Source organism: Lepidochelys olivacea (genome assembly GCF_965140295.1).
Source record: "Lepidochelys olivacea isolate rLepOli2 genome assembly, chromosome: 4".
Lineage (NCBI taxonomy): Eukaryota > Metazoa > Chordata > Testudines > Cheloniidae > Lepidochelys > Lepidochelys olivacea.
In genome coordinates this window covers 69,747,693-69,762,588 of record NC_140414.1, presented here as the reverse complement: position 1 = coordinate 69,762,588, position 14,896 = coordinate 69,747,693, and the positions used below count along the sequence as shown (strand labels likewise).

Genomic DNA, 14,896 nt, shown 5'->3' with positions numbered 1-14,896 from the left:
ACAGAACAGATGAGGTTAGGGGGGTTGTTGGGTAGTCTGAAGCCTCCTCAGCTGAGAGGCGGGTGGATGTGGAAGTCATCACAGGCCAACTGCCTACCCTGGTTCCAGGGCTTTCCAGCTATTATCTTTCATGAGCACTAAACTCAATCAAAAATCAAAGAAGTCTTAACAAAGGTAAAGATATAGCGAGACCGGCATAGCCCCATCCAGCCCCCTGCTATATAGACTACAGTCCAGAGCTGTAGGGCCAACAATTCCCGGGAGCAGGACACCATTAACCCGGAAGCTGGGCGCCCACACAGACCTTGCCTTTTGCAGAAGTTGCCCGATGTTACCCAGGGAAATACCCCCCCTCCCCGCTCCCCCCACACGCCTCAAAAGGGCGCCGGTGCCCCTGCGCGCCCGGAGAAGGCGCCCGGCCGGCGGAATGGGCGGCGGCTCGCGCAAGGACCGCATGTCACAATGCAGCTGCCGCCCACGAGCAGCGACCCCAGCAACCGCCCCCCGCCGCCGGCGGCGGCCTGCAGAGAGCCCACAGCTGCCGCCGCGCCCGGCGCGGGGCTGGGTCCGCCAAGGCGTAACCGAGGCAAACCACAGGCAGCCGGCCGCCCGGGGCAAAGACCGGGGGCTGCGTCATGGCCGCCAGTACCCCCAGACCCTCCCTCGGAGCAGCCGCGGCGGGGAAGAGGATGATATATACAGGTAACGAGCGCCCGGAGCTAGGAGCACAGGGCAGCGGCGAGCCAGAGCCCGTACCGGACAGAGGGGCAGCGACGTCTGCACAGCACAGCAAGCTGCTGCCTCAGAGCCAATACGACAGCGCTGCAATTAGTATGGTTGCACTGGTCACACGCCAAGCGCTTATTTTCTGCGGTATTATTGATTATAAGCAGGAGCAATGTGGACACAGAAAATTAAAAGAGTTGCAATTCACCGTATATTATATTTTGTCATGGTGCTGCAGCTTTATTTTATCGGGGGAGGGTGGGGGTCTTATAGCTAGATTGAAACCCCTCTTTTTGTTGTTCTTTTTTATTATACTCTCTTTTTCCATCGAGTAAATGTCTCCATTGTTCAACCCTCAGGACTTATTTAATGTGTGCGTGTGAGAGAAACGCACACAAAGCAGGAACGTGAAATCGACACTTCCTCAAGTTGGAAGCTTTTGTGCTCTGCTCAGCAGTGCTCATTCTTTATTGAAAAAGTGTGCCCTGGGCCTAGGTATTAAACAAAGAGACCATATCAGCGTCTGAGAAGAGCGCTGCAGCTGAGGGTCTGTATGAAAACCTCCTGCTGATAGCAAAGACATTTCTCAGCGTTGCAGTTTAATAGCAGTTGCATACTTACTAGAAACACATTTGAATTTTAAATGTCTAGAAAACATAGTGTACAATGAAAAAGCACAGGAATTAAACTGAGGGACTGAGACCAAATTTGTGTGTATTTAGTTTTGAAAAGTGCCTCTTTAAATTCATCCTGGAACCCTAACTTTATAATCACAGAAATAATACATATCTGAAATTTGAATTATACACAATTTATTATTTGATAGCTCAATTGCAGTGTACTCCTATCCTATTAATTAATTGTAAAATCACTTACACTTTCACTTTTATCCTTAGACTCCAAAGAACTGGAAACAAGCTATGAATTGTAGAAAGCATCTCAGACATGGTACACGTTATTGAGAGTTATACTGAACACATTAGGCTGTGCTCCTCATATTATATACAGTAGTAGAGTTCTGCCACTGGGGTATAGTCTCAATAAGAAAATATGAATAAAATACATTTCTCTTCATTCCAAATCTGTGTGTCATTCACAGGTATTAATTTAACAGTTCAGCACATCTCAATCTGTACAGGGGCAGCTGGCTGGCTCCCTCTTTTATTTGGTGCACATGTACACATTCCAGTAGAGGGCCCAAAACAGTAGTGGCAAAGAGTCTTGTGGCACCTTACAGACTAACAGACATATTGGAGTATGAGCTTTCATGGGTGAATTTTGCAGAATTTTAAAATACCGTGTGCAGAATTTTTACTTTTTCATGCAGAATGCCCCCAGGAGTAAATAATATTGTAAAAACAACAAATGAGCTTTACATTATACATGTATAGAGTCAATAAACTCACGAACATTACACATTTTCATCCACATACACTTTTCCTATCATTATCCCCTCTGTGGAAGGTTTAGGCCTTTGGATCTGCATAGCGCCAGATCTGCTAGCTGTTCCCTTGTACTTGCCTCACCATGCCACTGAAATCCTCCTCGATATATTGTTCCCGTGTGGTCTGCCCCTTTGTCCAACATACAATTTTAGGCTGTGTTTAGAGTCTCCTGTGGCTGCAGAGGACGAATGAGGCAGCATTTAGCCTTAGAAATGTTATTTCATTCTGTCTGCAAACTCAGCACTGCATAGGTTTGCATTCACAATTGTATTTTTGCAATTTTTAAGGGATAGAAACAATTTTTGAAAAAGATAACATCTATTCTGCTGAAATTGATGAGGCCATTAGAGAATGCTCATCTGACATGCCATGGTGAGGCCTTGTCTATACTGGCATTTTCCAAAAATCTCCCAATGTGATACTACCACCAGTAGTAGCAATATTGGGACTATTAGCATAACACCAATGATAGGTTGGCCATTGGCCATTTAATCTGTCTACACTAGTGCTCCCACTATTGTTACCACTGAGACTGAAGTACAGCAGTGGGAGATTTGTAGAAAAGTGCCAGTATAGATAAAGCCTAACTGGCTCAATCCAGCCCCTGTGCTACAGATTGTATTGGGATTTTTAATACCCTGTAAATGCTTGATCCTTTGCTATTGAAATCAGTAGAAAGATTCCCACTGAGTTCAATGGGTGCTGGATCAGGCCCTAATGCACTCTCCTAGGAAAACTTATGCCCAAATAAATTTGTTAGTCTCTAAGGTGCCACAAGTACTCCTTGTTTTGTTTTTTTTTAATTGGAAAGTGATCTTGACTCTTCATCCTGTCCACCTTTAATTCAATAAAGTTGCAACATCTTTGTTTGATGCAGGCAGTATCACTGTACTGTTGTAAATGTTTGATCACTGTCAGGCAATTTCAACACGAGTAATAGCCAAGGTTATTTTTAAAGAGTGAAAGGCAACTTAATCACAGCCTTGGTTCAGCTAAAAATGCAGTGTTTGCTTTTAGTGACACAGAGCAATGAAGTGCAAGTAAAGCAAGCAATACATTTTACATGATAACTTGCTGGCTGCTATGGCTGGTAACTGTGTTATACAGGTTTACAACCTACTGTATCAGTTCAAGGTTAGCACAATTTTCATATGCATTCTGCAATTCTTAGTATAAAAAGAATTAACCTCTACATTTTAGTTTTCTAGTATAGTATTCACAAAGAGGACTTATACTCTGCAACACTGAGCGTCAATGTGCCTAACAGTTAGGCACCCTGCCACCTCGTGGAATTCACAGTCCTGAGTTAGGTGAGGCACCTATCTCCACTCATGATTCACAGCCATGAACCCTCTCCTGTGTGTAAATAATTAAATATTCATTGGAGCAGGAGGACCAAAACCTGGCTGTCATGTCCCAGCTGAGTGTTCTAACCACTGGGTTACAGAATCATTCTAATGTTCTCTCTGGCTCAATTACTATTTAATTATTTATACTTAGTGGAACAGCTTCACAAGGAGAGCTTAAGGGAGACCTGTCCCACAATACCTTATAGCCCAGTGGCTTAGAGCACTCCTCTGGGAAGTGGGAGTCTTCAATTAAAATATCTGTTCCACATCAGACAGAGAAGGGAATTGAACTTGGGTCTCCCACATTCTGAGTGAGTGCCCTAACTACTGGAATAAAGGCTGTAAGACGGTGAAATGTATCACTCCCTCCTCCTCTCTGGATGTTTTGTGAGGATTTAGACATGCTCTAAGCACTTATTGGACCCCATAGAAAGGGAAAATAATCCAACTGGGTCTTATGTGTAAGTTAGGAGCCGAGCTGCTGGTCAGTGTCAGGACTTTGGCAGCTATTAGAATTCTTTGAATTTTTTGTTCACAAGCATGTGGACAAGGGTGATCCCGTGGACGTAGTATACTTGGACATTCAGAAAGCCTCTGTCAAGGTTCCACACCAGTGGCTCCTAAGCAAAGTCAGTAGTTGTGGAATAAGTGGGAAGGTCCTTTCATGGATTAGTAACTGGTTAAAAGACAGGAAACAAAGGGTAGGAATAAATGGTCGGTTTTCACAATAGAAAGTGGTAAATAGCAGGGACTTCCAAGGAGCTGTACTGGGACCAGTTCTTTCCAACATATTCCTAAATGATCTGGAAAAGGGGGTAAATAGTGAGGAGGCAAAGTTTGCAGATGATACAAAATTACTCAAGACAGTTAAATTCAAAGATGACTGTGAAGAGTTACAAAGGGATCTCACAAAATTGGGTGACTGGGCAACAAAATGGCAGATGAAATAGAATGTTGATAAATGCAACGTAATGCACATTGGAAAACATAATTCCAATTAGGAGACAAAGTGGGTGAGGTAACATCTTTCTAGGAAACTAAGTCACAGTGTCAGAGTTAAATACAAAGTGGAACAGATTGTTTAGCATAAGTAGTTAACACATATTTCAAGGGACCATTGAATCTGTTCCACCTTTTATTTAGCTGTAACACTCTGAGTTAGTTTTGCAGACCTGAAGAAGAGCTCTTTGTAAGCTCGAAAGCTTGTCTCTCTCATCAACAGAAGTTGGGCCAATAAAATATATTACCTCATTGACCTTGTCTCTCTAATATCCTACGACCAACAAGCCTCCACTGCATATAATCCCAATTATACATACAAAACCGATGGGTTCTAAATTAGCTGTTATCCTCAAGAAAGATCTTGGAGTCATTGTGGAGAGGTCTCTGAAAACATCTGTTCAACGTGCATTAGCAGTCAAAAAAGCTAACAGGATGTTAGAAGCCATTGAGAAAGGGGAAGATAATAAAAAAAGACAAATCATAATGCCACTATATAAATCCATAGTATGCCCACACCTTGAATACTGCATGGAGTTCTGGTCATTCCATTTCAAAAAAGTTATATTAAACTATAACTTTATATATATATTAAAAGTTATATTAAAATTGGAAAAGGTACAGAGAAGGGCAAGACAAATAATTAGTGGTAGGGAACAACTTCCATTCCAGGAGAGATTAAAAAGACTGGGACTGTTCAGTTTAGAAAACAGAAGGATAAAGGGGGATATGATAGTGGTCTATGAAATCAGGAATAGTATGGAAAAAACATGAATAAGGAAATATTATTTACCCCTTCACGTAATGCAAGAACTAGGGGTCACCCGATGAAATTAATAGGAAGCAGGTTTAAAAGTAACTTAAGGAACTAACAGTCTTTGTATGGAACTCATTGCCAGGGGATGTTATGAAGGCCAAAACTATAACTGGGTTCAAACAGGAATTAGATAAGTTCATGGAGGATAGGTCCATCAGTGGCTATTAGCAAGATGGTCAGGGACACAACCTATGCTCTGGGTGTCCCTGAATGTCTGACTGCTAGAAGCTGGGACTGGATGACAGGGGATGGATGACTGGATAATTGCCCTGTTTTGTTCATTCCCTCTGAAGCATCTGGTATTGGCCACTGATGGAAGACAGGGTACTGGGCTAGATGGACCATTGCTCTCACGCATTATGGCCGTTCTTATATTCATTTGCTTAACCACTGAAATTTAGATGCCTTGGGGACTTTAACTGTTATAAACTTTGGTGCCCAAGGAATTTAGGTGCCTAGATGGTTTGATGACAGCTGAGAGGTGACTTTATGAATGCCAGTGGTTCCGAAGGAGTGGTCTACAATGGAAACTAACATCAACATAGCTACATCTCTCAGGGGCGTGAAAATCCATGCCCCTGAGAGACAGCTATTCTGACCTAACCCCCAGTGTTGACAGTGCTAGGATGGAAGAATTCTTCCATTGACTTAGCTATCACCTCCTAGGGAGGTGGATTAACTACAGTGATAGGAGAACTCCAATCACTGTAGTGAGTTTCTACCTTGAAGCACTGCAGCTGTGCTGCTGTAGCATGTTAAGTGTAGACATAGGTCTAAGTGTTGGACTTAGATGCCTAAAATGGCAGCTAGGTTCCTAAATTTCCCTTGTTAATCCCACCCCTAATATTTTAGCTCAATTTTTGACTGGTGTTCAGTTTCCAATGGTTTAAAGATTATATGATTATCCTTAAAAATAATTCACCTTAAAATAGTAAGACAGTGAATTTATTTCTGCAATACCGCCTGTAAATTTGTTCCTCCCAATTTTAGTTAACAAAGTCTTCTGCCACTATGTTGGCTTACTCCCACACCTCCAAAGCTATGTTGTGGGAATTCTAATGTGCAAGTGTTATGTCTCCTGACATGACTGATGATCCTAAGATCAAAGGTAGCCATCGTATGGTCTCAGAATCTGTCTTGTCAGGAAACTAAAGAAGATAAACCAGAACAACTGTATAATAAAGCTGACCTAAACATGACTCCTTTGCTATATCACTTCAGCCTTTGTTGTACAGTGCACTGACTGACTGTTGGATCAAAAATAAAGTTAGCTTCTGTTTCTCCATTTCTCTTGTTTTGCTCCAGCCTCTGGCTCAGAAGGTTCTCTGAGAGTCAGGTTTAGAAAAAAAGCTCAAGCAAATAAAAACAGTTAAATGTCATTGTCGTGCAGCTCCAGGTACACAGTAGCTTTGAGAACATCCCAGAATCTTTGCAAAGATTAGCTTAGAAAGTTAAGCTATAATACTTACATTGTCAGGAAATTTAGATTCCACCTCCTACATTCATTATGGGGCACTGGATAGCTGTAACTTACAGGTTTGAGTCCAGCATGGGGAGACTGGCTTTATTGATGTCTGTGTTGTACCTAGAGGAGTTGTGTTTACATATTTGTCAGTCTGGTGCCTTTCAAAAGGAGATTTTTTTTTTAAGTGGACAAGTGTATGCATAAGTTTGTGATAAATTTGCTTTTAGCTTTTGAGACATCACTGAAGAGATAAAATGTGATTACCAAACTCAACTAAGCTACACATCCACATTTTGGAGACATATCTGATTATAGTACAATTTCAAACAGAAATTTACTTTTCAGTATTTCTCAGTTTACAGTATCACTAATTAATCTTCAAAAAGTGATGCAGCTCTGAGGACTGGCTTATTAATTTTAGGAAAGAATAAGCAGTGGGCAGTTTTATCATTGGTTTGCTACAGCTGGCCACAGGGCCCAATTTTCTGAGGTGTTAAGTACCTCCTGCAAAGTGCCAAGTATCCTCAACTCTTACTGAAGTCCACAAGTGTTGCTGTGCACACTAGACATTTGTCTACCCTTGAAAGTTTTCAGAGTAACAGCCGTGTTAGTCTGTATTCGCAAAAAGAAAAGGAGTACTTGTGGCACCTTAGAGACTAACCAATTTAATCCGATGAAGTGAGCTGTAGCTCACGAAAGCTTATGCTCAAATAAATCGGTTAGTCTCTAAGGTGCCACAAGTACTCCTTTTCTTTTTACCCTTGAAAGTGTTTCTCATAAGGTATGGTATGAATTTAAAGTGCAACAGCTATTCCTGAATAACGCCATGTATGAACTGAAATAAGTGTGCCCACATATGGAGTGAATCAGGAACAAATCCACGCGTAAACAAGCCCTTAAGCAACTCGCAGGATTTGATCTATACCGTATATCAGGCCAGGCTAAAGAGAGTCACCATCCAACTGGGATGATGACTTTGGCCCTCATCCTGTAAAGACTTATGCACATACTTAACTTCATGTACTGTGAGTAGTCCCATTGCCAGCTTCAAATGATAAAGTTGTAGTAATTTTGGAGTTATTGTTTTGCTGCTAGATTGAACTTTGTTGGGAAGGGCAACGTAATTCTCCTACAGGGCATAATGCATTTAAATGATTGTGGTGTATTTAGCTATGAAGCTGTTCACTGCATTTTTAAGCACAGTTTGTCTGGGGGATTATGTAATTATTTATTTATATTTAAATAAAACCATGCTTATACAAAGCTCGAGGTACCATGATTAATAATTATAACAAAACATTATAACAATAATTCATATTATAACAAAACAATAACAAAAAACAAATTCCCAGCTGCATTAAAGTAATTATTCAAAAAGGAGCTCTGCCAATCTCTACAAAAATCCCCCCCTTTATTTCCCCTCCCCCCCACCTCATCATTCTGGGAACCTACCCTCAGCCCTCTACAAAAACCTAATCAAACAGAAGTGTTCTGCAACATTCTCAAGAGGTGACCACATTCCAGCTATTTTGGATCCAGGTAGAGAGCATGTCCCAGAGACTTTGAGCTGTCACACAGAACACCGTGCTATGGGCTGCCTCTCTTCTACAACAAGGGGGAACCTATTCAAATGACTGCAGCTGGGACAGTATGGTATAATCCTTCAAGATTCAAGATGGAGGGTCTTACAGAGTGACACATATTCCACCTGCTTTCTCACTCATAGAGAGTTTATAATTGTTCCTTCCTTGTTTGTTGTTTTCTTTACTCTAAAAGGAAAGATTGAACATACAAGCTTTACTCTTTGTATATAGAAGACATTTTTTACAAGGAGTTAATCACACACTAGCAAGCATTAGGACACCAGTGATGTACAATGTGTACCAACTATATTTCTACAAATTATTTAAAGACGCTGATTTCTTTTAAATTAAATCTGGATAGCAGATCAACATGTGTGATTAGTGAAGATTATTTTATGTAGTTGAAATGTACAATGAGGTAATAAAGTAATTGGCAGAGCTGAGAAATGCAAAACGAAAAACTTAACACAACATTGATGCTCCAAGCCAGAGGTGTCAATGTCTATTTTATTGTGCTCATATGGCTAAAGTGATGGGAAGAAGGGAATTAATTCCTTTATATCCAACCAGATGGTAATAATTGTATTCTTTTCTGAGGAGGTGATTATTGCCTAGTATTCACAGGCATAGCAGAATCAATGTTGGAATGAAAAGAAGTACTTGTGGCATCTTAGAGACTAACCAATTTATTTGAGCATAAGCTGTCGTGAGCTACAGCTCACTTCATCGGATGCATACTGTGGAAAGTGTAGAAGATCTTTTTATATACACACAAAGCATGAAAAAATACCTCCTCCCACCCCACTCTCTGCTGCTAATAACTTATCTAAAGTGACCACTCTCCTTACAATGTGTATGATAATCAAGGTGGGCCATTTCCAGCACAAATCCAGGGTTTAACAAGAACGTCTGAGGAAGGGGTGGGGGGGGTAGGAAAAACCAAGGGGAAATAGGTTACCTTGCATAATGACTTAGCCACTCCCAGTCTCTATTCAAGCCTAAGTAAATTGTATCCAATTTGCAAATGAATTCCAATTCAACAGTTTCTCCCTGGAGTCTGGATTTGAAGTTTTTTTGTTAGGAGAGTGGGTTTGTGTGTGTGTGAGAAAACCTGGATTTGTGCTGGATATGGCCCAACTTGATTATCATACACATTGTAAGGAGAGTGATCACTTTAGATAAGCTATTACCAGCAGGAGAGTGGGGTGGGAGGAGGTATTTTTTCATGCTTTGTGTGTATATAAAAAGATCTTTTACACTTTCCACAGTATGCATCCGATGAAGTGAGCTGTAGCTCACGAAAGCTTATGCTCAAATAAATTGGTTAGTCTCTAAGGTGCCACAAGTACTCCTTTTCTTTTTGCGAATACAGACTAACATGGCTGTTACTCTGAAACCTGTCATTATGCAAGGCACTGCATTTAGTCGTATGGAGTGGAAATCTATCAACTGCATGAAAAAACTTGTACAGATACAGACAGACATCATCTTCCTTTCCAAATGCAAACAGATGGACATCGTACCAAAAGGACTGAAGGTAAAAAATCCATTACAATCTACATACCACACAGACTATGCTGACAGCTTGTGCCACACGCTCTCAAAGAAACTGCGGAATCACCTGGTCAACATCTCTACAGCAAACAGGGAAAGATTAAGAATGAGCTCTCAAAAATGGATACTCTCATAAAAAACCAACCTTCCACACAAAGTTCCTCGTGGCTGGACTTTACTAAAATTAGACAGGCTATTTATAACACACACTTTGCTTCTCTACAAAAGAAAAAGGACACTAAACTTTCTAAACTACTACATGCCACAAGGCAGCCACAGCAATGGTTCCCTCAACCCACCCAGCAATATTGTTAACCTATCCAACTATACTCTCAGCCTAGCAGAAGCAGCTGTCCTATCTCGGGGCCTCTCCTTCTGCCCCTCCACCCCCACGAACATGATACAGTTCTGTGGTGACCTAGAATCCTATTTTCGACGTCTCCGACTCAAGGAATATTTCCAACATACCTCTGAACAACATACTAATCCACAGAGACCTCCCTACCAACACTACAAAAAGAAGGATTCTAGATGGACTCCTCCTGAAGGTCGAAACAGCAGACTGGACTTCTACGTAGAGTGCTTCCGCCGACGTGCACGTGCTGAAATTGTGGAAAAGCAGCATCACTTGCCCCATAACCTCAGCCGTGCGGAACACAATGCCATCCACAGCCTCAGAATCTGACATCATAATCAAAAAGGCTGACAAAGGAGGTGCTGTTGTCGTCATGAATAGGTCGGAATATGAACAAGAGGCTGCTCAGCAGCTCTCCAACACCACTTTCTACAAGCCATTACCCTCTGATCCCACTGAGAGTTACCAAAAGAAACTACAGCATTTGCTCAAGAAACTCCTGAAAAAGCACAAGATCAAATCTGCACAGACACATCCCTGGAACCCCGACCTGGGATATTCTATCTACTACCCAAGATCCATAAACCTGGAAATCCTGGGCGCCCCATCATCTCAGGCATTGGCACCCCGACAGCAGGATTGTAGCTATGTACACAGTCTACTGGCTATGTAGACTCCCTCCTCAGGCCCTACGCTACCAGCACTCCCAGCTACCTTCGAGACACCACTGACTTCCTGAGGAAACTACAGTCCATCGGTGATCTTCTTGATAACACCATCCTGGCCACTATGGATGTAGAAGCCCTCTACACCAACATTCCACACAAAGATGGATTACAAGCCGTCAAGAACACTATCCCCGATCATGTCACGGCTAAGCTGGTGGTTGAACTTTGTGACTTTGACCTTACCCATAACTATTTTACATTTGGGGACAACGTATACCTTCAGATCAGCAGCACTGCTATGGGTACCCGCATGGCCCCACAGTATGCCAACATTTTTATGGCTGACTTAGAACAACGCTTCCTCAGCTCTCGTCCCCTAACGCCCCTACTCTACTTGCGCTATATTGATGACATCTTCATCATCTGGACCTATGGAAAAGAAGCCCTTGAGGAATTCCACCATGATTTCAACAATTTCCATCCCACCATCAACCTCAGCCTGGTCCAGTCCACACAAGAGATCCACTTCCTGGACACTACAGTGCTAATAAACGATGGTCACATAAACACCACCCTATACCGGAAACCTACTGACCGCTATTCCTACCTACATGCCTCCAGCTTTCACCCTGACCACACCACACGATCCATCGTCTACAGCCAAGCTCTGCGATACAACCGCATTTGCTCCAACCCCTCAGACAGAGACAAACACCTACAAGATCTCTATCAAGCATTCTTACAACTACAGTACCCACCTGCGGAAGTGAAGAAACAGATTGATAGAGCCAGAAGAGTTCCCAGAAGTCACCTACTACAGGACAGGCCTAACAAAGAAAATAACAGAACGCCACTAGCCGTCACCTTCAGCCCCCAACTAAAACCCCTCCAACGCATTATTAAGGATCTACAACCTATCCTGAAGGATGACCCAACACTCTCACAAATCTTGGGAGACAGATCAGTCCTTGCCTACAGACAGCCCCCCAACCTGAAGCAAATACTCACCAGCAACCACATACCACACAACAGAACCACTAACCTAGGAACCTATCCTTGCAACAAAGCCCGTTGCGAACTGTGCCCACATATCATCTATTCAGGGGACACCATCACAGGGCCTAATAACATCAGCCACACTATCAGAGGCTCGTTCACCTGCACATCCACCAATGTGATGTATGCCATCATGTGCCAGCAGTGCCCCTCTGCCGTGTACATTGGTCAGACTGGACAGTCTCTACGTAAAAGAATAAATGGACACAAATCAGATGTCAAGAACTATAACATTCATAAACCAGTCGGAGAACACTTCAATCTCTCTGGTCACACGATTACAGACATGAAAGTTGCTATATTACAACAAAATAACTTCGAATCCAGACTCCAGCGAGAAACTGTTGAATTGGAATTCATTTGCAAATTGGATACAATTAACTTAGGTTAACTTGCATAATGACTTAGCCACTCCCAGTCTCTATTCAAGCCTATTTCCCCTTGTTTTTTTCGACCCTCCCCCCCTCCTCAGACGTTCTTGTTAAACCCTGGATTTGTGCTGGAAATCGCCCACCTTGATTATGATACACATTGTAAGGAGAGTGATCACTTTAGATAAGCTATTACCAGCAGGAGAGTGGGGTGGGAGGAGATATTTTTTCATGCTCTGTGTGTATATAAAAAGATCTTCTACACTTTCCACAGTATGCATCCAATGAAGTGAGCTGTAGCTCACGAAAGCTTATGCTCAAATAAATTGGTTAGTCTCTAAGGTGCCACAAGTACTCCTTTTCTTTTTGTGAATACAGACTAACACGGCTGTTACTCTGAATGTTGGAATGATTCACCTTGGTATCAGAAAGTCTCTCCAGTTTTACTTTATTTTTCCTTAATTTTTCTAGCATCTCTCTTTTTACTCCTTTCCATTAACACTGGAAGGTTTTAAATTGGCAGTGCCCTAGTCCATTACGTTAGGAATAATCATCCCTAAACCTGAAGGGAAGAAGTCACAGCTGACAGTTCGCTGTTTAGAGTGTTCCCACTGTGTCTCCCAACGTGGTGGTTTCTTCAGCATATATGGGTCTCAGGAGCCTACTAGATCTGACCGGGATCTGAAGTTTGGAAATGTATCTCTTACGTGAGGGAAGTAGTAGTTAGGGTTTGAATACACTCGAAAGTTCATTCACATTAAGGTAGGGTTTGAATTTAAGGCGGAATAGCTATTCCTGAAAAGTTCCAATTGTGCGTACACTTAAAAGTTTACCCAACATAGCCGTGTGAGTTAGGGTGTGATCGCCCTCCCCCCCCCCCCCCCCCCCGCACACACTGTGACCAACATAGCTATGCTGACAAGAGCCCGAGTGTAGATGAACATAAGAACGGCCATACTGGGTCAGATCAGTGGTCCATCTAGCCCAGTAGTCTGTCTTATGACAGTGGCCAATGCCAGGTACTTCAGAGGGAATGAACAGAACAGCTAATCATCAAATGATCCATCTCCTGTTGCGTGTTCTCAGCTTCTGGCAAACAGGGACTAGGGACACTTCCAAGCCTGGTTTTGCATCCCTGCCCATCCTGGCTAATAGTCATTGATGAACTTATCTAGTTCTTTTTTGAACCCTGTTAGAGTCTTGACCTTCACAACATTCTCTGGCAAAGAGTTCCACAGGTTGACTGTACGTTGTGTGAATAAATACTTCCTTTTGTTAGTTTTAAACCTGCTGCCTATTAATTTAATTTGGTGATCCCTAGTTCTTGTTATGGAGAAAGAGAGTAAATAACACGTCCTTATTTACTTTCTCCACACCAGTCATGATTTTATAGACCTCTATCATATCCCCTCTTAGTCGTCTCTTTTTTAAGCTGAAAAGTCCCAGTTTTATTAATCCCAACTCATATGGAAGTTGCAGTTATGTTGGCAGAAAAAGGCCTTTTTTCTGGTATAGCTTACTCAGTTCAGGGAACTGGTGTAGGCTATAGCAGCAAGATAACTCTCTTCCTGATGTAAGCTGCATCTCCCCTAGAAAAGTTTTGCCAGTAATAGCTCCACTGGCAAACCCTTTCAAGCGTAGACAAGACCTGTTTCTTTTCCAGTCGCATTGCTTTTCCACTTGGGCCATTGGGGTTCTTCCTTGTGGAAATATTGGGGTGGTGAGTGTCATGGCTGAGACAACTTCCCTTTGGGGCCCAAAAGACCTGTACACCCCATTGCAATGATTACAACTTAAAAACAATCTGCTACCTTCCCCCCCAAAACACATAAAGCAAATATTTTCTCCTGGGCTTAGAGTTTGCTTTAGTTTTGTCTGAATAAATTGTTATGTCAAAGTTTAAGTCTCTGATAATAGAGGTTTATGATGAAAATGGCAACATATCTTCACAATATAATGATGTTAAGGAGCTATTAATACAACCAGTTTTGGGAAGCTGTCATCAACGTACTGTAGTTGTGACTTAAGGTAAGTCTATACTGTGGAAGAAAAAGGTGTGTTCTGAAGTTAGCTAACCTGCATAAACTAACTTGGGTTAAATAGCAGTGAAGACATGGCAACTCTGCTTTTAACTTGGGTTAGCTGCTCAACTTAAAGCATATAGGGCAGGTGGGGATTGAACTAGGGCTGTTAACTCAAATTATAACCCGAGTTGCTGTGTCTTCGCTGCTCTTTAAACTGAGTTAGCTAACATAGATTAGTTAACCCGAGTTAAGAATACACCTTTTATTTGCAGTATAGACATACCCTTAAGGATTAGCTATTAGGGCAGAACCAGCCTTTAGAACCTGTCAGGATCAAGTGTTTGGGATTTCTGCCAGGACGGCCTTTAGAACTTTCTGTCAGGACTCCTCAGTGTTTGGGATTTCTTAGAATATCAGTACTAATGTCAGCTTTAATTTTGTATCAGGTAAGTTTCTACCTCTCTTTGTTGCAAGGATATTCTTC

The 14,896-nt window shown here is 42.1% G+C and overlaps 1 protein-coding gene across 4 annotated transcripts in view; it reads left to right on the top strand.

The window, feature by feature from the left end:
* The first annotated feature begins 369 nt into the window (after positions 1 to 369).
* Positions 370 to 14,896, top strand: part of SPMIP2 (sperm microtubule inner protein 2) — a 79,441-nt gene continuing 64,914 nt past the window's right edge. For all 4 annotated transcript variants that reach the window (XM_084626394.1, XM_084626391.1, XM_084626392.1 and 1 more), the window contains exon 1: positions 370 to 702. In XM_084626394.1, coding sequence (XP_084482520.1) covers positions 636 to 702 — 67 coding nt within the window. In that variant the 5' untranslated portion in view covers positions 370 to 635. The remainder of the gene's footprint in view (positions 703 to 14,896) is intronic.